This window comes from Artemia franciscana, chromosome 4 (genome assembly GCF_032884065.1).
Source record: "Artemia franciscana chromosome 4, ASM3288406v1, whole genome shotgun sequence".
Lineage (NCBI taxonomy): Eukaryota > Metazoa > Arthropoda > Branchiopoda > Anostraca > Artemiidae > Artemia > Artemia franciscana.
In genome coordinates, this window is record NC_088866.1 from 847,916 (window position 1) to 872,361 (window position 24,446).

General features: G+C 35.8%; 1 protein-coding gene across 2 annotated transcripts in view; it reads left to right on the top strand.

Annotated features, from left to right (window-relative positions):
* LOC136025825 (galactosylceramide sulfotransferase-like) overlaps nt 1-14,118 on the top strand; it is a 47,739-nt gene extending 33,621 nt beyond the window's left edge. The window contains exons 4-5 of one of the 2 annotated variants that reach the window (XM_065701820.1): nt 9,479-9,533; nt 13,807-14,118. In XM_065701820.1, coding sequence (XP_065557892.1) covers nt 9,479-9,530 — 52 coding nt within the window. In that variant the 3' untranslated portion in view covers nt 9,531-9,533; nt 13,807-14,118. The remainder of the gene's footprint in view (nt 1-9,478; nt 9,534-13,806) is intronic. The other variant, XM_065701819.1, reaches the window with a different exon arrangement.
* The last annotated feature ends 10,328 nt before the right edge of the window (nt 14,119-24,446 follow it).

The window sequence follows — 24,446 nt, forward strand, 5'->3', positions numbered from 1 at the left end:
CTGACCACTGTCATCACTGTAGCTTCCAATATTCTAATCTTGGTTTGCAGACTTATCTTTCTATTCTTCCAAACTTGTTTTAACTGTGAAAATCACCCTGAGCCTTAGCTATTCTACTTTTAACATCTTCACTGCTCCCACCATCTTTACTAATAATACTACCAAGGTAGCTGAAGCTCGTAACCTGATCAATCTTTTTGTTACCTAATGTCACCTGCTCATATTTATTCCTAGCCTTAGTTACTTAGTCTTCTTAACACTAATTTTCAAGCCTATTTTAGCATCCTGAACTCGCAAAACCTCTAAAAATTCATTCATTTCGCTCACACTTTCATCTAATATGCTTAAATCATCAGCATAATCTAAGTCCAGGAGCGTTTTTCATCCCCCTTTGATTCCGTGATTTCCAATTGCCTTTCCTGTGAGAATTCTTAGAGACATTTTCTTAGGAAATGATTTAAACTTGTTCAAAACATTGGAAAGTCCATCTGAAAGAATTGTTAGAAATGTTTTCCTTGAAAATGGTATAAACTTGTTCAAAACAGTGGAAAATAGTACTTCAGAGAAGATTTTTAGAGATGTTTTCTTAGAGAATGATACAAACACAGTTAAAACATAGTGAAATAGTCAATCTTAGAGAATTCTGTGCTTCCTGTGCTCCTTAAGACGAAGTCCATCAAAATGATCCATATAAAGGGGAATAGAACGCAACCCTGCTTAACTCCTGATTTAATACAAAACCAGTTGCTAACCTCATTTCCTACTTTAATCGCAGTAGTATTATTCTCGTACATAGCACAAATCACTTTAATGTATTTTTCTGGTATACCATATAACGATAAGACCTTTGTTAACGCTCTTCTATCAACAGAATCGAAAGCTTGCTCATAATCGATAAAACTGAGGACCAAAGGTGTTTGACAACAAAGGGGCTTGTTTGACAACAAAGAGAATTCTTAGAGACATTTTCTTAGGAAATGATTTAAACTTGTTCAAAACATTGGAAAGTCCATCTGAAAGAATTGTTAGAAATGTTTTCCTTGAAAATGGTATAAACTTGTTCAAAACAGTGGAAAATAGTACTTCAGAGAAGATTTTTAGATGTTTTCTTAGAGAATGATACAAACACAGTTAAAACATAGTGAAATAGTCAATCTTAGAGAATTCTTATAGATTTTTTCATACAGAATCATACAAACTTGTTCAAAAATACAGGAGAAAATTCCTTCTTAGAAAATTTGTAGAGATGTTTTCTTAGATAATGATATAAATTTGTTAAAAACTTAGGCAAATAGTCCGTCAAAGAGGATTTTTAGAGACGTTTTCTTAGAAAATAATATAGACTTGTTTAAAATATACCAAAGTAGCCATTTTTAGAGAATTTTTAGTAATGTTTTTCTTAGAGAATAATATAGATCTGTTCAAAACGGAGAAAAATAGTCCTCTTTAGATATTTTTTTGAGATTTTTTCTTTGAGAATGTTATTAACTTGTTCTAAACTTAAGAAAATAGTCCTTCTTGGAGAATTTTTAGAGATATTTTCCTAGAGAATGATATGAACTTTTTTAAAACATAGGAAAGTAGTTCTTCTTACAGAATTTTTAGAGATATCTGCTTAGAAAATGATGTAAACTTGTTGAAAACATAGGAAAATAATCCTTCCTGAAAATTTTTAGAGATGTTTTCCTAAAGAATGATATAGGCTTGGTCAAAACATAGAAAAAATCCTTCTTAGAGATTTCCTAGAGATATTTTCTTAGGAAATGATTTAAACTTGTTCAAAACATTGGAAAGTCCATCTTAAAGAATTGTTAGAGATGTTTTCCTTGAGAATGAAATAAACTTGTTCAAAACGGAAAAAATAGTAAATCAGAGAAGATTTTTAGATATGTTTTCTTAAAGAATGATAAAAACACAGTTAAAACATAGGAAAACAGTCCATCTTAAAGAATTTTTAGAGATATTTTCCTAGAGAATGATATGAACTTTTTTAAAACATAGGAAAATAGTTCTTCTTACAGAATTTTTAGAGATATCTGCTTGAAAATGATGTGAACTTGTTCAAAATATAGGAAAAAATTCTTTCTTAGAGAATCTTTAGATATGTTTTCTTAGAGAATGATATAAACTTCTTTAACATACGAGAAAATGATCCTTCTTGGAGAAATTTTAGAGATATTTTCATAGAGAATGGTACAAACCCATTCAAAACAAAGAAAAATAGTCCATATAATGAGAATTTTCAGAGATTTTCTCTTAGAGATTGATATAAACTTGTTCAAAACAAAGGAAAATTAAATCTTCTTAGAGAGCTTTTAGAGATGTTTTCTTAGACAATGATATAAACTTGTTCAAAACATAGGAAAATAGTCCTTCTTAGACACTTCTTAGTGGCGTTCTCTTAGCGAATGATATACACTTTTTCGCCACATAGGAGAATAGTCCTTCATAGAGAATTCTTAGAGAAATTTTCTTAGAGAATGCTCCAAGCTTACCCAAAACATGAAAAATAGTCCTTGACCACTAAAAGTACCACATGGAACAGCATGCGATCCTGTAACCTGTAAAATTTATGACCTTTTTTTATTTGAATAAGTGCTAGAAACCCAGGTCACCTAGAATAGAAAGATGAGTTAGAATGTTACATCCTTCCTCCTTTCCAAACTAGATGACTGGTACAAAACTTTCATAAAATTTGACCATTTACATTAAACGAACTAAACAAGGGTTCTTCCATATGACACTACACTTATAAGTACACTAGTTATTCACAACTTAATTGTCACTTACTACACATAGTTTATGGAAATTCTCACATGTCAAGTCTCTGTATCGGCTTCAAAAGCCGGCCACTACGGGTTATGTATGGGGAGTTTTGGGGCTCTTCTTGGGCTGGACGACTGGTGCTTGGTGCTGGAGGGAGTGTGCGGAGCGCTGAACTACATTCGAAATTTATAGGTTGGGGAAGGTCTCTTTCGTGGTTACAGGTGGGACGGGGGCTATTGATGATGGGCTTACAGGCACTGGTGAAGTTTCGGCTTCAGGGCTGTCCTCCTCATGGTCTGCAAGGTCTGGTGATTAAGGATGCTTGTTCAGTGTTTTTATGTGTCGCCTGTTGCGTCGGTAAGTTCCTCCATCGGTTGTTTCAATTATGTACGATCTTGGGTTTGCATCTACTCTTTTAACTATTCCGGCTTGCCAAAGTTCCCCACGAATTTGAGCTCGGACCGGTTGACTGATTCGCAAAGGTTTTAGTTCCTTTGACTGTCTGTTATGATATTTGCTTTGGCGTGACTGTTGTTTTTTCCGATTCTGTCGAGATCGTTTATGGTGAATGGTTTTTGGTGTGAGAAGTTGTTTACTGCAGGGAACGACTGACCTTAAGTTTCTGCTCATCAGCAGTTGTGCTGGGGATGCTAGACCATCAACCATGGTGTTTCTGTACTCCAGCAACGCTAAGTTAAAGTCATGTCCTGCAATATCTGTTTTGATAAGCATATCTTTGGCTGTTTGCACTGTTCTTTCTGCTAGTCCGTTTGATCGAGGGAAGTTCGGGGATGATGTGGTTTGAGAGATTTCCCAATTATCAATGAACTTCTGGAATAGCGTGGATGTGAACTGGGGGCCGTTGTCGGTTATGAGGGTACGAGGGATTCCGTAGCGTGCGAAATGATTCTTAAGACAGGATATTATGTGATGTGAATTTTTATTTTCCCCCAATATGTCGATTTCAAAAAAGCGACTGTAATAGTCAATAGTAATGATGTAGTATTTTCCGTTCTTGTAGAATAGATTGCACCAGACCTTCACCCATGGTAGATGAGGTGTGCTGTGTGGCATTAAGGGCCCTTTTTGGTTGGAATTTTGGCTAATGGAGCATGCAAATCAGTGTTTGATGAATTCTTCAATATCTTTCGTCATTCCAGGCCCAAAAACGATTACGCGGGCTCGTTGCTTGTTTTTTTCGATACCCAAATGTGACGAATGGATGCAACTAAGAATGTCTTTCCGCAAATTTCTTGGAATGACCAAGCGATCTCCTTTCATTATGATCTCGTCTACAACTGTTAGTTCATGCCTGATGTTCCAAAATGGGGTGAGGGTTGGAAGGAGGTTTCTTCTGCAGGATGGCCAGCTTTTTGGATTGCTTGTGCGAGCTCAGCTAAATGGGGGTCGTATTTTGTCTCCTGTTTCAGTCTGTCGAGTCTGGCGTTGCTGATTGGTAGAAGAGACATGACGGAGTCAATGTATGATTCTATTTATTTTTCAATTTTCTTATCTTCTTCGGGAAGGTTTAGCCGCGACAGCGCATCAGCAACGGAAATTTCCTTGCCAGGGTGAAATGCTATTATGAGATCGTATGGTTGAATTCTTAAAAGCATCCTCTGCAGTCTTGGTGATGACTTTGATATTGGGCGATTTAGGACTACTTGCAGTGGTTTGTGGTCAGAGACGACCGTGAATTTTTGACCGTAGAGATACTGGTGGAAATGTATACAGCCGAAAAGGATAGCCTAAAGTTCCTTCTCTATTCGCGAGTAGTTCTGCTCGGTGGAGTTTAGTGAGCGCGATGCAAAAAGGATTGGCTTTCCATTTTGGCTGAGGGTGGCACCGAGGCCAAATTTTGAGGCGTCGACTTGTAGCTCAACATTGCCTGTAGTTGGATCAAAGAATTCTAACGAGCCGCAAATGGATTCTTTGATATTAGTGAATGATGTATCATGGTGTTGTTCCCACTTAAATTGTCGCTGTTTCACTAGGTCACGGAGTGGCTGATTTATTGATGATAGATTGGGGATATACCTTGCAAGGTAATTGATCATTCCTAATATTGTCTGGAGTTCATCTTTTGTATAAGGGGTTCGCATTTCACGCAGCGCTCGAACCTTTTGTGGGACTGGATGGATTCCATTTTCAGATATCACATGCCCAAAATACGGTATGCTATCGCACTTGAATATGCATTTTTGGAGGTTTAGTTTGACTCCTTTTTCACGGGCCCTTATGAGAGCACTGCGGACGTTCGCATCATGTTCCTCAGTGGTTTTTCCTGAGATGATAATGTCGTCAACAATAACAGAGAAGCCTGGGATGCCTTCAAGTGCTTCTTCTATGCGGCGTTGCAATTCGTCCTGAGCTGAAATTAGTCCAAACGGCATTCTTTTGAACTTATAACGGCCGTATGGTGTGTTGAAGGTTGTCAGCTGAGATCATTCTTCGTCTAGGACCATGGACCAATAACCATGACGAGCGTCTAGTTTTGTTAAGAACTTTGCCTCAGCTTGTCTAAGTATTGCTTCATCGAATGTTGGCATGGGATGATGTGGTCTTCTGATAGCCTTGTTCAGGTAATGTGGGTCAATGCAAACTCGGAGACTTTTGTCAGGCTTTTCAATTACAACCACGGCGTTTACCAAATCTGTGGGCTGGAGTACCTTTTCGATTACTCCAAGCTCTTCCATCCTATCGATTTCCTCTTTGAATTTCTCTTGGAGGGAAATGGGGATGCGTCTAGCTGGTACAGCTTTGGGTTCAACACCTTCTTTAAGTGTGATGTGGCATTCTCCTGCGAGCTGTCCGACACCGTGGAATATGTCTTGGAATCCTTCTGTGAACAGGTCTGGTTTCAGGACTTTTGAATTTTCTACTGTCAGGATCAGCCTGATGAGTTTAAGCTTGCGACTGGATTCAAAGCCAAGGATTGGTATGGGGCATCTCTTACTATGAAGAAGGGCTGTATTTCGCTGCATCCGTCAGTGTATGCGCATTTAGAGTTACATAAACCAAGTGTGGGGATTTTCTGACCTCAAAAACTGGTAAGTATTTGTAGGGTCTTGTTAATTCTTGGTCTTGGTCCGAGAGTATTGAAAAATCTTTCAGGTATGATATTAGCTTGACCACCAGTATCTATTTTGAAGATGATATTGATTTGTTTGTTGATCAAGAGCTTTACATATGGCTGATCATCACTTTTGTACTTGTTTATAATATCAATAAATAGCTCATCACTACTGTCATTCCTGTGATCGTGATTTTGCTGTTGTTGGTTTATAAAGTTTACTGATTTTTTAGTGCTTTTGCAAACCTTTGCCAAATGATTTGGTTTGTCACAGTTACTGCATATTTTTCCTTTAGCTGGGCATTTGTGGGAGGCTGAATAATCTCCACCACAGTAATAGCATTGTCTACTTGATGTGGAATAGTTTATTTTCTTTGATTTTTTAACGAAGTGGATCTCCTGCTTCATGTATGTTTCTTGATATGGTTGGCTTCCACTTGAATCAGATTGTGACATTGTTTTGAGCTGCACCTGGGTTTCTACATGCGCTCGAGCAATGGTAATTGCTTGTGACAAGGTAAGGTTGGACCCTACTTGGAGGAGCTTCTCTCTAACCTTTGCTGTTGAAATTCCACATACGAAACTGTCTCTAATCATTTCCTCCGTAATAGCTGTTGTCGTATATGCACATTCACGAGCCAGAATCTTCAAATTGGTTATGTATTGCTCAACTGATTCGTTATCTCGCTGGTCACGTTTATGAAAAAGGTACCTTGACAAGACAGTGTTGCTTTTTGGGTTGAAGTATTCAGTGAATTTGTTTATATATGATTGAATTTTATCTTGCTCTTCTGTTGTGAATGTAAAAGTACTGAAGATGTCTCTTCCTTTATCTCCAAGCCAAATTAGTATGAAGGCGCACTGGACTTTTTCAGTTTTTCACTAAGGGGGCCTTCAAACATCAGAGTTGCATGGTTTTTAAATCTTGTCCGTGCTTCTTTAAGATTGTCACTTGTCCAGTCCATCGTTGGGTAAGGAACACTAGTTTCCATTCTTATTTCCGAGGCTTCTGACACCATGTAAAATTTATGACCTTTTTTTATTTGAATAAGTGATAGAAACCCAGGTCACCTAGAATAGAAAGATTTATAGAATGCCACCCATAACTAACCAAGGTACATGCAACCAACGTGTTGCATCCTGGACGTTCAACCGACCAGTTTTCAGTCTAGAAAAACAATGTGATTCTTATGGGCCGTTTCATACAAACTCGTACCATTTTAGGGATTCAGCTTTTTTTGTTATGTTAGATGGCACATCATCTAACCTATATTAACCTAGTCTGTTAAGGGTAGGTTAGATTAGGTTAACCTAACCTACTATATGCATGTAAAAGAAAGACTGAATCCTTAAAATTGGTGTGAGTATCCATGAAATAGTCTATAAGAATCATGTTGTTTTTCTAGATGCAAAACTGGTCGGTTGCAGGTATCCCGGATGCGACATGCTGGTTGCATGTAGCTGGGGTAGCTATAGATGGGATGCAGTTACCCATGCTGTAGGAGGGGGTACTTTTTGTGGTCAGGGACTATTTTCCTATGTTTTGGGCAAGTTTGGATCATTCTCTAAGAAAACATCTCTAAAAGTTCTCTAAAAAGATTTATTTTTCCTTTGTTTTGAACAAGTTTATATTAATCTCTAAGAGAAAATCTCTAAAAATCTAAAAAATCACAAAGAAGAATTATTTTCCTATGTTTTGAATAAGTTTATATCATTCTGTAGAAAGTTATCTCTAAAAAATTTCTAAGATTTATTATTTTCTTATGTTTTGAACAAGTTTATATCGTTCTCTGAGAAATGATCCCTAAAATTCTCTATGAAGGACTGTTTTCTTTGTTTTGAACAAGTTTATATCATTCTAAAAGAAAATAATTCTAAGAATTCTTATTAAATATTCTGCAATTTTTTACCATGTTTTCATTTCTCTCGAAAATGTCTATAAATATTCTCTAAGAAGAATTATTATCCTATATTTTGAACTTGTTTATATCATTCTCTAAGAAGCATATCTGAGAATTCTCTAAGAAGAATGGTTTTCTTATGTTCTGAACAAGTTTATATCATTTTCTAAGAAAACATCTCAAGAAATTCTCTTATTTTCCTATGCTTTGAACAATTTTGTCTCATTCTCTAAGAATAAATTTCTGAAAATTCTCTAAGAAGGACTATTTTCCTATGGTATGGACAATTTTATTTCATTCTCTAAGAAAACCTCTAAAAACTCTCTGTGAAGGTCTATTTTCCTATGTTTTGAATAAGTTAATATCATTCTCTAGGAAAAAAACTCTAAAAATTTTCTAAGAAGGACTAATATCCTATGTTTTGAACAAGTTCATATCGTTCTATACACAAAAATCTGTAAAAGATCTATAAGAAGGATAATTCTCGAAAAAGTACCATTTTCCTATGCTTTGAACAAGTATATATCATTGTCAGAGAAAATATGTCAAAATTTTTTCTACTTTATATCATTCTTCTAGAAAACATCTCCAAAAATTCTCTAAGAAGGATTATTTTCCTAGGTTTTGAGAAATTTTATAATATTCTCAGAAAATATTTATAAAAACTGTCCAAGAAGAACTATTTTTTCTATCTTTTTAACATATTTATATCATTTTCTAAGAAAAAATTCTGAAAACTTTCTAAAAAGGTTTATTTTCCTATGTTTTGAACAATTTTATAGCATTCTCTAAGGAAACATCTCCAAAAAATCTCTATGAAGGACTATTTTCCTTTGTTTTGAAAAGTTTATATCATTTTCTTAGATAATATCTCTAAGAAGTCTCTAAGATGGACTATTTTTCTAACAAGTTTTTCTAACTATTTTTTCTAAGATGGACCAAGTTTTTAACAAGTTTGAATCATTCTCTAAAAACTTTCTAGAAATGACTATTTTCCTTAGTTTTGAGCAAGTTATATATTTACTAAGAAAACATATCAAAAAATGTTCTAAGAAAAACTATTTTCCTATGTTTTGAACAAGTTTGTATTATTCTATAAGAAAAAGTATCTCTGAAAATTCTCTAAGAAGGACTATTTTCCTATGTTTTGAAAAAGTTTATATTATTCTCTAAGAATAAATCTCTAATAATTCTCTTAAAATCCAGCTCATCTCTATTGAAGTTGGTAAAATCCCTTTTAACCGATCTCAGATTATAGTAGATCCCCTATAAGACCGGTAGTAATACGTTTGTCTCTGAAATTTCCTTTTTTTCCTATCTGACTTTTGAATAAACATTCTAAACGTTGCTGTTGTTATCGGACCCTAAAATAATGGAAACACAAGAAAGTCATGCAATAAAAATATTTTAATTTTTATAATTGCACTTGGAATGACCCATAAAAAATGACTGTTTTGAATCCATCTCATATAATACATCATTATGTTTTCTCTTGAGGTGTCACATATTCCATCTTGCGGTCATACACAACTTTTAACAATCTCACCATACATTTCATCACAGATACTTTCGGGTTCATGGACTGTATCTACAGGTAAAGCAATGATGGTACTAATAACGTTCGTCTATGCTTTGTTTTTCATCAATTCATCTTTATATTTCTTGGTAATATTTTTTGTCAATGCCCTTTTATTTTACCTGCGCTTTCGTCGTCTATTAAAAAATTATTTTTACGTAGGTCGCAGTTTTTACACCTGGATAAGAAATACACTTTGAGGATTGTACTCTAGAAGGTTTGTCTTCTTCTTGTCTTCTTTTGAACCTTAATGTCAGAAAGATGGTGATAGGATCTGTCCATGGGTAATGTGTTACGAGCAACAGTAGCAAGAAGTTGGCCTTCTTCATCAACTAAAGATTTTAGACTTGTATTCTCTTTGAGCACTATCATCTCTGGAAAATTTACTCTCACAATGCACCACCACATATGATGAATTCTTTCGAAATTTCCAAAGGTGTTTAACGCCTCAGGGTCATGAAAACTCACGCATACATTTCCAATGAGATCCTTATTAATGCTTGTTTCATATTTAAAAAATGTCTCATTGTCCGCATTCAACGCAACGGTAACTTTTTCATATGCACAAGCTTTCTTGGAATGAGTGTTTATCCTTCTAATGGACAATTGATAGTGATCGAAAATGTATAATAGACTACGGGTAATGTGTTACCACCAACAATAGCAAGAAGTTGGCCTTCGTCATAAACTAAAAGTTTTAGACTCTTGTTCTCTTTTAACACTCTCATGTATCCATGGTAAATGTTACTCTCTTGTATCCACCATTACATGTGATGAATTTTTCGGCATTATCAAAGGGATTTAACGGCTGAGTGTCATGGCAACGCACGCATACATTTCTAATCATATCCTTATTAATACTTGTTTCATAGTGCAAATATTCTTATTGTGAGCATTCAGGCAACGATAATTCTATCATGTGCACAAGTTTTCCTGGAATGTTTCATTTTCACCTTTTAAAATATCATTTGGGTGTCTATCCTTCTAATGTACAAGTGATGATGATCAAAAATGTATAACAAACTGGCTATTGTCGATGACCGGCCGTAGATTACCATGCAGACAGCCGCATAAAAATACTGGAATTCACGGAACTTGGAGCGGATTAAGTGGAATTGCAACTGTGGAATTGGGGACAAATGTGGTGGAACTGACGGAACCAGAATCGGTGGAACTGGGCCTGGGACTGGAAGTGATGGAGCTTTGAGTGGAATTAGTTCAATCAGAACCTTGCAGTCACGGACAGAAGCGGTTTTAGCGGAATTGGATTTAACTATAAATAAAAAACTGAAAAGTGTCTTAAGAATAATGAGGGATGCCAGAGGTCAGTCATAATGTGGCAGGGTGGCGTGAAATGACATGTTATATCACGTTGAGGTTGGCATGCGAAAACACAAACCAATGAATTTAAAGCATGATTTTCAACAATAAAATATCTGGAAGACTCCTTAGAAATGCTTAGGTATGCCAGAGTGCTAGTAATAGTGTGGTGGATAATAATATTGAATAGTATAAGTAAAAGTTGCACAGTGGAGTGAATTTACATTTCATATCACCCAGGGTTGGCTTTGCAAAAACACGATCCAATGGATTTAAAGCATCATTTTTAGCAAAAATATATTTTGAAAATGTCTTATGAATTATAAGGGGCTCCATAGGTTGTCTTGGGCCATCCCTAGTGTGGGGCGGTGGCGTAAATTCACATGATATGTCACGTTGAGGGTGGCTTGCAAAATCGCAACCCAATGGATTTAAAGCATGATTTTTAACAAGATAAATATCAAGAAAATGTTTTAGCAATGATGAAGGTGTCAGAGGGTCAGTAAGATGTGGCATAGTGGTGTGAACTATCATGGTGTATCATGTTTGGTCTGTTTTGTGAAAAAGCGAACTAATGGATTTAAAGCATGATTTTTAACATGAATATATCTGGAAAATGTCTTAAGAATAACGAGGAGTGACAGAGGGTGCCAGAGGGTCAAGAATAGTGTAGCACGGTGGTGTGAAATGAAATGTTGCATCACGGTGGTTTGGCTTGCAAAAAACGAACCATTGGATTTAAAGTATATTTTTACCAGGAAAATACTTGAAAAAGAATTCCTTAGGAATGATGAGGGTTGCCAGAGGGTGTTGTGTGCAATCTTTAGTTTGCCATTATGGCGTGAATTGCCATGATATACCATGTTTAGAATGGATTTCGAAATCACACAACTCATAGATGTAAAGCCAATTTTAAACTTGAAAATATCTGAAAAATGTCTTTAGAGTGACTGAAGGTGCCAGAGGGTGCCATGCACTACCCATAATTTTTCATGGTGGTATGAATTGCTTGGAACATCATATTCTACAGCTTAAAGTTAAGGTGAGGGTTGTTAAAAGATGTTTTTTTCACGGAGGGGGACTAAAATCAAACACTCAGTCAAAGAAACGAGGGATATTTTTTTTAAAAGTTTTCAAAATAACTCTTAGTGTGGGTGATATTTACCACCAACGAGATTATCCGAAATACAAAGAAGAATATTATTCAAATATGTGCTTGTCAACCAGGAATGCATAGTCTTGTCTCAAAGAAACGAGGCATTTTAATTAAAACCTCGGAAGGTATTAAAGATTTTTTTGAAGCAGGGGGGGGGGGTATGAAATCTAATAGCAGGAATACATTTTGTGAAGTTGACTTGTTTTTCATATTATTGCTATTGCAAGTGATGATGCTTCTGCAGCATGAAGCGCAATACTTAGGGCTCATTCGAAATGTGATTTTGCTAATATCAAGATTTAAATTGATAAAATGTAAGAAGGTGCGCTTAATAAAGCAATATGACGATTTGTCGTTAAAACCTCTAGGAAATAACTCTTAATATGACTTCAATTTACCTCTAATAGCAACCTTTCATCCCTCCCTCCCCGGGAGTCGCTGCTCTGTTGGCCCCCCTTTCTTTTATTCGCGCTTGTTTTTCCTTATATTTTATCTTATATCAGGTTTTTTCACGTTTTGTTTTTCCATTTGTTGGGTTTAAAATCACTATTTCCTGTGATTTAATGATTCAATAATGTTTTTCTTATTAATAAACTTGTATGAACAAAAAAGCCTTCATTCTTTAGATTTCTTATTCTAGGATGAATCTTTAATATGTAAATGTTCACAGAATGAAATATCTAAGGCTAATGCTACGTAAAATCTCACTGATTATGTAGCTAACTTAACCTGTCTAGGTTAAGTTAGAAGATTAATAAGACTGTAACGGGCAGGTGAGCTTAATAAATCAAAAATCAATACCCTTGGCGTAATTGCACACTCTTATATGGAAAGGGTTGGAAAATTTCGATCCATTTGGTCATTCTAGAAAGTGGAACAGGGAATTCTCCGTGCGTAGAAGAGGTTATCACGTAGAAAATATTCACCGAATGATAATGTTAGAAAAGTGCTTCTTGGTCCAGGCGGCTAGCGCTCCATTCCGTTGAGGCAAAGTCTCTTTTCAATCCTAATCTGGACGAAAACCATTGGTATAAAAAAATTTCCCTGAGAAAAAAACGTCTTGAAAGAAAATGAAATCTCAAAAAAAGCCTTGAAAGAAAAACACCTTGGAAGAAAAATGAAATTCTCAAGAAAGAAACGGCCTGAAAGAAAAAAAAATTCACCTTGAATGAAAAATAAAATTCTGAAGAAAAAATCTCTTAAAGTATTATGTAACACCCACTTGTTCACCGTCATCACGTAACATCTCAAGTATGCGCCGCCATTACATAACACCCGCGTCTCTGCTGTCTTTACGTAACATCCCAAGCGTGCACATCCTTACTCAAAACCCACGTGTGTGCCATCATTACGTAGCGCCCACAAGTGTGGTGTGCTCAGGTGCTCAGTTGCAATTTGGGGTTTCCCAAGGGCCCTGAAAAAAGTCACACCAGAATGCGTCAACCTTAACACTGGTAAACATTCTCTATTACGTAAGAGCCAAGGAAATCTTGAACAAAAAACGTCTTGCAGAAAAATATCCTACAACAAGTCTTGAAATGTCTTAAAAAGTCGTGAAGAAAATGTCTTTTAAAACGTCTTAAAATGTCTTGAAACGTCTTGAAAAACGTCTTGAGTAAAAATGGCTTTGAAAACACCTTTAAATGTCCTGAAACACCTTGATAAGCGTCTTGACAAGGAAATTAGATGCTCGGACCCCCGGTGGGATTGGATGCTAGGGCCCTGTTGGAACTGACGGCTAAGCCCCCCCGTTTGAATTGGTTGGTAGGACTCGGCGTTGAAATTGGATGCTAGGGTCCCCTGTGGTTAGGTTTTGAACGTCATGTGGAAAAACTAATCCATCAAGGGGTAATAACTTTGATTATTTTTCAATATGTTAATAATAAAATTTGACTTTTTTTCTTGAATTTCTCAATTTCCTAAATAAATATTAGAAATTTCTAACAACACTGGTCCGATTATTCGTCGTGTGCGTTGTGTTCACACAGCAGCCTCTCATTTATTTTCCTTTTAGGTCGAACCTGTTATGCGACCTCTACATTGGGGATTCAGAAGAAAAATTTCGTACAGTTCAGGACACAGTAAGCAATGCTGAAGAAGTCCAGCGTCTGTTTTATGAATTATAAGATATTCAATTATGCCCTGCGAATATCAGCTTCACAGACATTCTGTGCTAAGAAATAGCAAAGATCTACCTAACGAAGTCTTTTGCCTGTTTCTCGTTTAAAAATGCGTGAAACAGCAAAAAATGAGCAGTTTTTTTTCTAATGTATGTTTCAAAGTATTTTAAGTGTGAAACAGCAAAAAATGAGCAGTTTTTTTCTAATGTATGTTTCAAAATTTTTAAGCAAAAAATTGTAAACGAAAGAAATTGCCGTCAAGTGTCCTTCTCACTTGATATTTTAAAAACCCAACAATAATCTCTAGTGGTCGGTTTATAGAGGTAGTGTGTAACGGCAAAGGAGAGATACCCCATCTCCAGTGGGCTTAGACAGTCAATAAAAATTAAATAAACCTGTCAAATCACTTTACCACAATTTACTAACTTTTTAGCAATTTTCCAAATCTCAATCGTTAAGTTCATATTAAAAAATAACCAGTTAATCCGTATGATATGCCCCCCCCCCATTCGTGAAAAATATTATGAAGCCTCTGTCTATGCTTAAAATTACATTTTACCTAAGGATTTAATAAACCAAAATGAAAAATTTTGAGAAAAAACAAAACTTAGGCGCAAAATTTGACTGGTACAAAATTTGAGTGTTGAAAATACCTGAGAATAGGTATTTTACGGTGAAAAAAAAATATTGGGATTTATTTCCTCTCATCTTTCGTTTAATGTAAAACTTTCCTTTACTTTAAAAACTTCTGTCGTGCCAAAATTTATTTAAATTATTTTTTTTTGTATTTAACTAATAACTAATAACTAGCAACGAACTGTATAAGGAGCGACCCGGCTCAATAGTAACCAAAACTCTAAAAAACGGGATTTTGGTACTAATAGATACAGCAAAAGAATTGGATTTTTATGCCGATATTAACTATATATAAGTTTAATCAAATTTAGTCTTATCCATCAAAAGTTACGAGCCTGAAAAAAATTTGCCTTATTTTAAAAAATAGGAAGAAATACCCCTTAAACATGATTAAATAAAAAAAACTAATTTTTTGAGCTGAAAGTAATGAGCGACATTAAAACTTAAAAAGAACAGAGATTAATCCGTATATGAAATGGGTTGTCCCCTCCGAAATCCCTCGCTCTTTACGCTAAAGCTTTTAATTGTTTTAAAAAGTAGAATTGTGGCAAAGAGTCAAACTGTAGCGTAAAGAGCGAGGGATTGCGGAGGGGACAACCCATTTCATGTACAGAGTAATTTTTGTTCGTTTTAAGTTTTAATGTCGCTCCTTACTTTCAGCTCAAAAAATTAGTTTTTTTAATTTAATTTCTGAACGTTTTTGAATTAATGCATGTTTGGTTTTGGCTCTCCGCACATAAATTATTAAAATGAAATTTGTATATTAATCCTTTTTTTGGCTAAATGGCTTTCTCTTAGTTTTTATCAGACGATTTTGAGAAATAAGGGGTGGAGAAGGAGACCTAGTTGCCCTCCAATTTTTCGGTTACTTAAAGAGGTAACTAGAACTGTTAATTTTTAACGAACGTTTTTATTAGTAAAAAATATACGTAACTTAAGAATTAACTTACGTAACAAACTTTCATAATCTTATATTTTTATTATGTATACGAGGGGGTTTGTACCCTCGTTAATACCTCGCTCTTTGAACTAAATCGCAAGTTTTGTCCCAATTCTTTAAGAATGACCCCTGGATAAGGAAGGCCGTAGAATAAATAGTTGAAATTACTAAAAATACTTTAGCATAAAGAGCGAGTTATTTATCTCCTCCTAAATACCACGCTCTTTATGCTAAAGTATTTTTAGAACCCCTCATATGCATAATCATATTCCCCCATGAGAGATTCCTCCAAGTAAAGATCCTCCAACATAGCCCCCTCCCCTCAGCCCCACCCCCAAACAAAATAAAATCCCCCTGAAAACGTCTGTACACTTCCCAATAGCCATTACTATATGTAAACACTGGTCAAAGTTTGTAACTTGCAGCCCCCCCCCAGGGATTTTGGGGGAGTAAGTCATCCCCAAAGACATAGTTATTATGGTTTTTGACTATTTTGAACAAAATGGCTATCTCAAAATTTTGATCCGTTGAATTTGGGAAAAAATGAGCGTGGCAGGGGGCCTAGATGCCCTCTAATTTTTTGGACACTTAAAAAGGGCACTAGAACTTTTCATTTGCGTTAGAATGAGCTCTCTTGCGACATTTTAGGACCACTTGGTCGATACGATGACCCTGGTGAAAAGAAAAGAAAAGAAAAAAAACAAAACAAATAAACACGCACCCGTGATTTGTCTTCTGGCAAAAAATACAAAATTCCACATTTTTGTAGATAGGAGCTTGAAACTCCTACAGTAGGGTTCTCTGATACGCTGAATCTGATGATGTCATTTTCGTTAAGATCCTACGACTTTTAGGGGGTGTTTTCTCCTATTTTCTTAAATAAGGCAAATTTTCTCAGGCTCGTAACTTTTGATGGGTTAGACTAAACTTGATGAAACTTATATATTTAAAATCAGTATTAAAATAATATTCTTTTGATGTAGCTATTGATATCAAAATTCAATTTTTTAGAGTTTTGGTTACTATTGAGCCGGGTCGCTCCTTACTACAGTTCGTTACCACGAACTGTTTGATAGTAACTGAACAAAAATCACACCATCACATTCAGCGTATCAGAAAACCGTACTGTAGAAGTTGCAAGCACCTATCTAGAAAAATGTGGAATTTTGTATTTTTTGCCAGAAGACCAATCACGGGGCGTGTTTATTTTATTTTATTTAATTTTTCTTTTTCTTCTTTTCTTCAGGAGTGATCGTATCGACTCAGTGGTCCTAGAATACCGTGTAAGGGCTCATTCTAACGAAAATTAAAAGTTCTAGTGCCCTTTTTAAATGAACAAAAAAAGTAGAGGGCACCCCCTCCCTCGCTCAGTTTTTCCCAAAGTCACTGGATCAAAATTTTGAGATGGCCATTTTGTTCAGCATTATTGAAAAACCTTATAACTATGTCTTTGGCGATGACTTACTCCCCCACAGTCCCCAGGGGAGGGACTGCAAGTCACAAACTTTGACCATTGCTTACAAATAGAAATGGTTATTGGGAAGTGTACACACTTTTTCGGGGGATTTCAGGGGATTGTGGGAGGGGATTCTAGGGGAGGGGGCTAAGTGGGATGATCTTTCTATGGAGAATTTATCATGGGGGAGAGAAATTCCATCAGGGGGCGCAGAATTTTCTAGCATTCTTTAATAAAAAACAATCAAAAAATAAATTTTAAAAAATTGTTTCAACTGGATGTAAGGAGCAGCAATAAAATTTAAAATGAACAGGAATTATTACACATATGAGGAGGTTCATCTCCACGTAAATACCTCGCTCTTTACGCAATTAAATAAAAAAAACAAGTTTTTTAAAAGAAAGTAAGGAGCGACATTAAAACTTAAAACGAACAGAAATTGCTCCGTATATGAAAGGGGCTTTTCCACCTCAACGCCTCGCTGATTACGCTAAAGTTTGACTCTTTCTCTTAACTCTACTTTTTAAAACAGTAAGAAACCTTAGCGTAAAGAGCGGGGCGTTGAGGAAGAAAAGCCCCTTTCATATACGGAGTAATTTCTGTTCGTTTCAAGTTTTAATGTTGCTCCTTACTTTCATTTAAAAAAACTTTTTTTTTATTTAGTCTGTGGATTAAATAGAAAAAAACCTTTTTTTCTTATCTTGATCTTGCTCTTGAAATTGGCTCTCCTTGCATAAATAATTAAAACAAAATTATTTTGATCTTGGCTCTCCTTACATAAATAATTAAAACAAAATTTGAATATTAATTAATTGCAATTAATCGGAGGATTTTGCGAAAAAAAGCGAGGGAGGAGAACTAGTTGCCCTCCAATTTTTTGATTACTTAAAAAGGCAACTAGAACTTATGATTTTTCTTACAAATGTTTTCATTGGTTAAAAAATATACGTAACTTACGAATTAAATTACGTAACGAATTTCTATATTCGTAAGTTTTTATTGCGTATATGAGGGGGCTCACCCCTCGTCGATACCTCGCTCTTTACATTAAAGCTTAAATTTTGTCCCAATTCCTTAATAATGGCCACTGAATAACAAAGACTTTAGAATAAATAGTTGAAATTACTAAAAATAATTTAGCGTAAAGAGTGAGGTATTACGAGGAGGTAAAACGGTCATATGCTTAATAATTTTTGTTCGTTTTTTAGTTTCAATGCCGCTCCTTACTTTCGGTAGAAAAAACTTTTCATATTTAGCATTTCATTGTTTTTCAAATAATGCTAGAAAATCCTGCGCCGCCTTCATTGAAATTCTCTTCCACCATGAGAAGTTCTTCAATGGAAATATCCTCCAACGTAACCCCCCTCAAATCTCCCCCCTAAACCAAAAAATACCCCTGAAAACGTCTGTACACTTCTTAGCAACCATTATTATATATAAACACTGGTAAAAGTTTGTAACTTGCAGCCCCTTCCACGGGGACTGCGGTGAGTAAGGGGTCCCCAAAGACATAGTTATTAAGTTTTTCGACTATGGTAAATAAAATGGCTATCACAAAATTTTGATCTGGTGACTTTTGGGAGAAAATGAGCGTGGGAGGGGGCCTAAGTGCCCTCCTATTTGTTTGGTCACTTAAAAAGGGCACTAGAAATTTTGATTTTCGTTAGAATCAGCCCTCTTACAACATTCTAGGACCGCTCAGTCGATACCATCACCCCTGGGGAAAAAACAAACAAAAAAACAAAAAAGCAAATAAACACGCATCCGTGATCTGTCTTCTGGCAAAGAATGCTAAATTCCACATTTTTGTAGATAAGAGCTTGAAACTTCTACAATAAGGTTCTCTGACACGCTGAATCTGATGGTGTGATTTGATCGTGATGATCTGATCGTTATATTGTATGACTTTTAGGGGATGTTTCCCCCTATTTTCTAAAATGAGGCAAATTTTTTCAGGCTCGTAACCTTTCAAGTAACTATCAAGTACTCGCAGTCAAAGTCACCAGTAGTTCCAGTTGCGGTCAAATTTAGGTGCAGACGTAGTTGTTGTAGTTGTTGCAATTAAATTTGCATGCACTAGCAGCCATAGTTCTAAATAGTTAAAGTCACAGTCACAGGTAGTAGGGGCCTCAATCACAATTAGTCGGAATCGCAATTAGTCACGATCATAAATATTTGCAGTTGCAAATAGTCACAAACGCAAGCAGCCAAAAGCATTCATATCACAGTAGGAGTAGTAATAGTAGCATAGTAGTTGTATTTAATAGTAGCATAGTAATAGTAGCATAGTAATAGTAGCAGAAGTAGTTGTAGTTGTAGTAAAAGTTGCAGCAGCAATTGTAGTAGCCCTAAAAGGTTCAGACTGATGAACCCAACCGTTCACCCATTTGATAACCGCATGCATATAATGCGTTTTGAATTTGTTCAACATACTCCCCAACATCCCTAGAAGTTCCACTTTAATGCCATTAGCCATTACAAATATACTACAGATAGGCCTTTTTCAAAACATACGGCCTTTCTGATTCAGGGGTCATTCTTAAAGAGTTGGGACAAAATTTAAGCTTTAGTGTAAAGAGTGAGGAATTAACGAGGGGACAAACCCCTTCATATACATACTAAAAATATAAGAATATTAAAGTTCGTTACGTAAGTTAATTCTTAAGTTACGTGTATTTTGTACTAATAAAAACGTTTGTTAAAAATTAAAAGTTCTAGTTGCCTTTTCAAGCAACCGAAAAACTGGAGGGCAAATAGGCCTCCTCCCCCATCCCTTTTTCTTAAAATCGTCTGAAAAAAAACTAAGAGAAAGCCATTTAGCCAAAAAAAAGAATTGATATGCAAATTTCATTTTAATAATTTTTGTGCGGAGAGCCAAAATCAAACATGCATTAATTCAAAAATGTCCAGAAATTAAATAAAAAAACTAGTTTTATTTTTAACTGAAAGTAAGGAGCAACAATAAAACTTAAAACGAACAGAAATTACTCCGCTTATGAAAGAGGCTGTTCCCTTCTCAACGCCCCGCTCTTTACGCTAAAGTTTTTTTATTGTTTAATAAAGTAAAATTGAGAGAAAGAGTTAAACTTTAGCGTAAAGAGCGGGGCAGTAATAAGGGAACAGCCCCTATCATACACGGAGTAATTTCTGTTCGTTTTAAGTTTTAATGTCGCTCCTTACTTTGAGTTAAAAAAACCTTTTTTTTTTATTCAAACACAGTAATAGCAGTTGTAGCTGTATTTACCTAGTCCCTTTCGCTTAGTTCAATATCCTTTCAAAATTCCATGAAAGTTTCAACTCAAAACTCTAAGCCTTTATTTATATGATGCTGATACGCTCTTTTGATAGCTTGCGTGCAAGTGGTGCGTTTTAATTTAGTCCGACTTCCCCCTCAAAAATTCTTGAAAGTTTCATCTTCATACAATTAGCCCTAATAATAGTAGTACTGGCAACAGTAGCCATAGTAGTACTGCTACTAGTAGTAGCAGCAGCATGCTTATGCTGCCTCATAATTAGCTCAACCCCGCCCCCTTCAAAACACACTAAAAATTTTGACTTAATACTCTAATCCCCTCCTTAGATACTGCTGATACGCCCTTTTGATAGCCTGCATACACAGTGTGGATTAATTTGATTCGGCACCTTCTTCAGTACCACCTAAATATTTGGCCTTAATAACATTAGCCCTAGTAAAAGTAGTAGTAATCATTGTAGTAGTCGCAGCAGTATTATTATTGGTAGCAGTAGCAGTAGTAGCAGTGGTGGTAGTAATAGAAGTAGTTGCAGCTGTAGTATTCGTAGTTGTAGTAGTAGTAGTAGTAGTAGTAGTAGTAGTAGTAGTAGTAGATATGGTTGTTCTAGTAGTCGTAGTAGCTTAGCAGTGGTGGCAGCAGAAGCAACAGTAGGAGGTTGCATATATTATCTTTTGGAATGTTCAACATTCCCCACGCCATGCACTGGAAGTCTCAACTTAAACTTTAGTGGTTTCTGAGATACGCCCTTTTGAAAAAATGCATGCAAATGCTGTGTTTTGATTTTAGTTCAAGATTCCCCCCAAAGTACTCTCAAACATTTCTCTCAATACCCTTAGCTTCAGTAATAGTAGCAGCAATAGTACTAGCAGTTTTACTAGTAGTAGCACTAGTAGTTGCACTGGAGATTGATGAAATGCCTTTTTGACAACCTCGCTTCACATAATGTGTTTTAAAATAGTTTATTGCCCCTGCTCTCAATAACTCCTGAAGGTAACACATTAATACCCTTTGCTTCAGTAGTAGTAGTTATAGCAGCAGTAGCAGCAGTAACAGTAGTGGTAGTGTGCAGATAGTGCCTTTTGGTAAGTTCGACATCCACCTCAACATGCCCTTAAGGCTTCAACTTATATTCTAAGCTATTCCTAAGATATTGCTGAGACATCCTTTTGGAAACCTAAATTGACATAGTGTATTCTGATTTAGTCCAACATCCCCTTAAAATTTCCTGAAGTTTCCATCATAATTCCCCAAGTCTTAGTACCTGCAGTGGCAGTGGTAGTAATGGCAGTGGCAGTAGAGGCAGGTGTAGTAAGATGCACCATAGTATGTTTCGGTTCATTCCACATCCCCCACAACATGACCTGTAAGTTTCAACTTAATACTCTGATTTGTTCCTGAGATTCACCCTTTTGGAATCCTTCATGCATATGGTATGTTTTGATCTAGCTCAACGCTCCCACAAAATTTCTCTGAGAGCTTCTCTTAATACACTGAGCCTTTTTGGACACCAAGGGTCAAAGATGCTCCACTATCTATATCGCCCACATGTAAATAAAGGGTGAATTCCATTATTTACAGTCCTCGCCCCATGTGCTGTGGAAGCTGTCATTCCCAGGGGCACTGTTATTGGACGGTTAGCTTTGCTGAATGAAATGGTAATATAAAATTGTTTATCTGATGTCTTTGGGGGGATAAGTGACAAGGAGAGTGGGGGCCAGCTCACCCTTCAAGCGCTTTTGCTGTTAAACGGACACTATAACGTTTAATTTCCAATCAAACGAATCCCCCCCCCAATTTCTACAGCAACTCCTTCTATGAGAAGGGCGTTGGTGAATAGAAAATACATGAATAATATATGGATCCGATTTTATTCTTAGGCAGTATTGCGCTGCGTATGATGCATGTATTCTTTCCTGCAGTTACTATTGTTACTTATTCGGCAGAATATATCCTAAGTTTGTATCATAATTATTGGTTTGGAACTTTTTTTTTCATTACTCGTTTTGTATACCAGTTGCCACGTCAGATTCCAGTAACCATGAAAAAAAGAAAGAAAAAACGTATATGCCTGAGATTCTATCAGAATATATCCAAACTACGGCCTGTGTTCTCGGAATTTGATTTACATATAAGATTAGTGACTTTATGCAGCCAAGCCCTATTTTAATGGTATTTCGACCTTACATATACTATATTATGTCTTCTTTCTTAGACAGATACGTAATTTAAACGTGAATGTAACCACTTTTAGCTGTATATGGTTTCGGCAAATCAAACGGAAGAAGCCGAAAGAAAACAAAATGAGAGTCAAGGTTGTTGCTCCTAATATCGAAGGTATATCTACGTGGTTAAACAGGTACGTTTACTTCTAAACGTTAGGGACAGATGGTGAATTCGACCTTCCACGAATACAATCCAACATATGACTGGATAGATGTATTTATTAAACAATACGCCATTGAATTTAAACTATAAAGTAGATACGTCATCATGTACGTAAGGCTATGGCCACAAATAAAGGGAGAGAGAAAAAAGAAGAAAAAAACGTATGCCCAAACACTAAAAAGGAGAAAGGAGAATGAGAAATAGCCATTCCACACTGGTTATCCATCGATAAACCAAGCCACAGCAAAATACTATCAGCAATAAACAGTACAGACGTAAATTTTTAATTTGGCCTAGTGACACCCACCACACAGGGTTAATTGAAAAAAAGAAAATAAAAGAAAGAAAATCGTCCAGAAATAAAACAAAATAGGGATATGCAATTTAATATCTTAGATGAGGAATATTTTACACGCATGTACAACAGAGGTGGAGGGCTTTAGGTTGACATCAACAGCGATAATCGAAGTGTTTATAATGCTCCCAAATTTTTGTACACTTTTTATTCTGCTATTTTAGCACCTCCCAAGCAATGGCTCCCAATTAAATTCTTACAAATACTACTAAGCATTCTTTCATAGTTTACTTGTAAAACAATGTACTTATCATAAGCAATTTGAGGAGTGAGGGGGAGACCAACCCATTCCGTAAGATGAAATATGCAAACATACTATCTGCAAAATGTCAGTTGACTTCTATGGTATTTATACAGGACATTGTTAAGTCATTAATACCAACAATAAAATGAACTGAGACCGTTCCTGTAAACTAATTGTTAAGACCAGAGATACATCGGAAAGAGACCCTAAAAAATTCTGAAAAATAATCCAAAACAATCATTACCACTTAATCATCTATTTATTAAGGCTACCTAGCCTCCCTTTATCCCTTCGTAATTTTAAGTTTGCAGTATATTCCCAAGTTATTTTACGATACCGAAAGGTTGTAATGACTGATTTATTTCAATTTTATCACCGGGTGTTATAATCGTCGCTCTTTCAATTGCAATTGTGTGTGTGTATATCAGTGATGGATTTTGTAGGTAAATCAACATATTCATTACCAAACAGTTGGTGGTAACTAACAAACTCTAAGTAAGAAACGACTCGGCACAATAATAACCGAAACTACAAAAAAAGGAATTTTGACAACAATAGATATATCAAAATAATTGGCACGTATTTTGGATTACAAAAATATAAAATTCATTTAAGTTTAATCCGTCTAAGACTAGGGGCCGAAGAAAACTTGGATAATTATCGAAAAAGGGTAGAACTCCCCCACCCCCCAAAAAAAAAATTCGAGGAATGCAAACAAAGTTGCACCATCAGTTTTAGCATGTCAGTGAACCTTATTGTAGAGGTTTCAAGCTCTCATCTATAAATTGTGTAATTTTGTGGTTTTTACTAGAAGAATAACACGGATGCGTGTTTATTTTGTTTTTTATTTGTTTTGTGTTTTTCACCAAGGACGATTGTATCTAACATATGTTCCAAGGAGATCGGAAGAGGGCTCACTCTTGCGGAAATTTTAAGCTCAATTGACCTTTTTAAATGACCAAAAAAGATTAAAGGCACCTAGCCCCCCTCTACGCTCTGTCTTCTCGAAGCCATTTGATCAAAATTTTGGGATTGTTATTTTCTTTAGAACAGTTGAAAGATCCAATAACTATACCTTTGGGGATGATATGATCCCCCACAGCCTCTGGGGAAAGAGCTATGAGTTATGAAATTTGCTCATTGTTTACATACACTATTTGTTATTGGGATGTATAGGAACATTTTTGGGAGGGAAAGAATGTCTGTGGGGGGAATTCACGAGGGGAGAATTTTCTGCTGTGAAAAAATTCCCGGGGGTGAACTA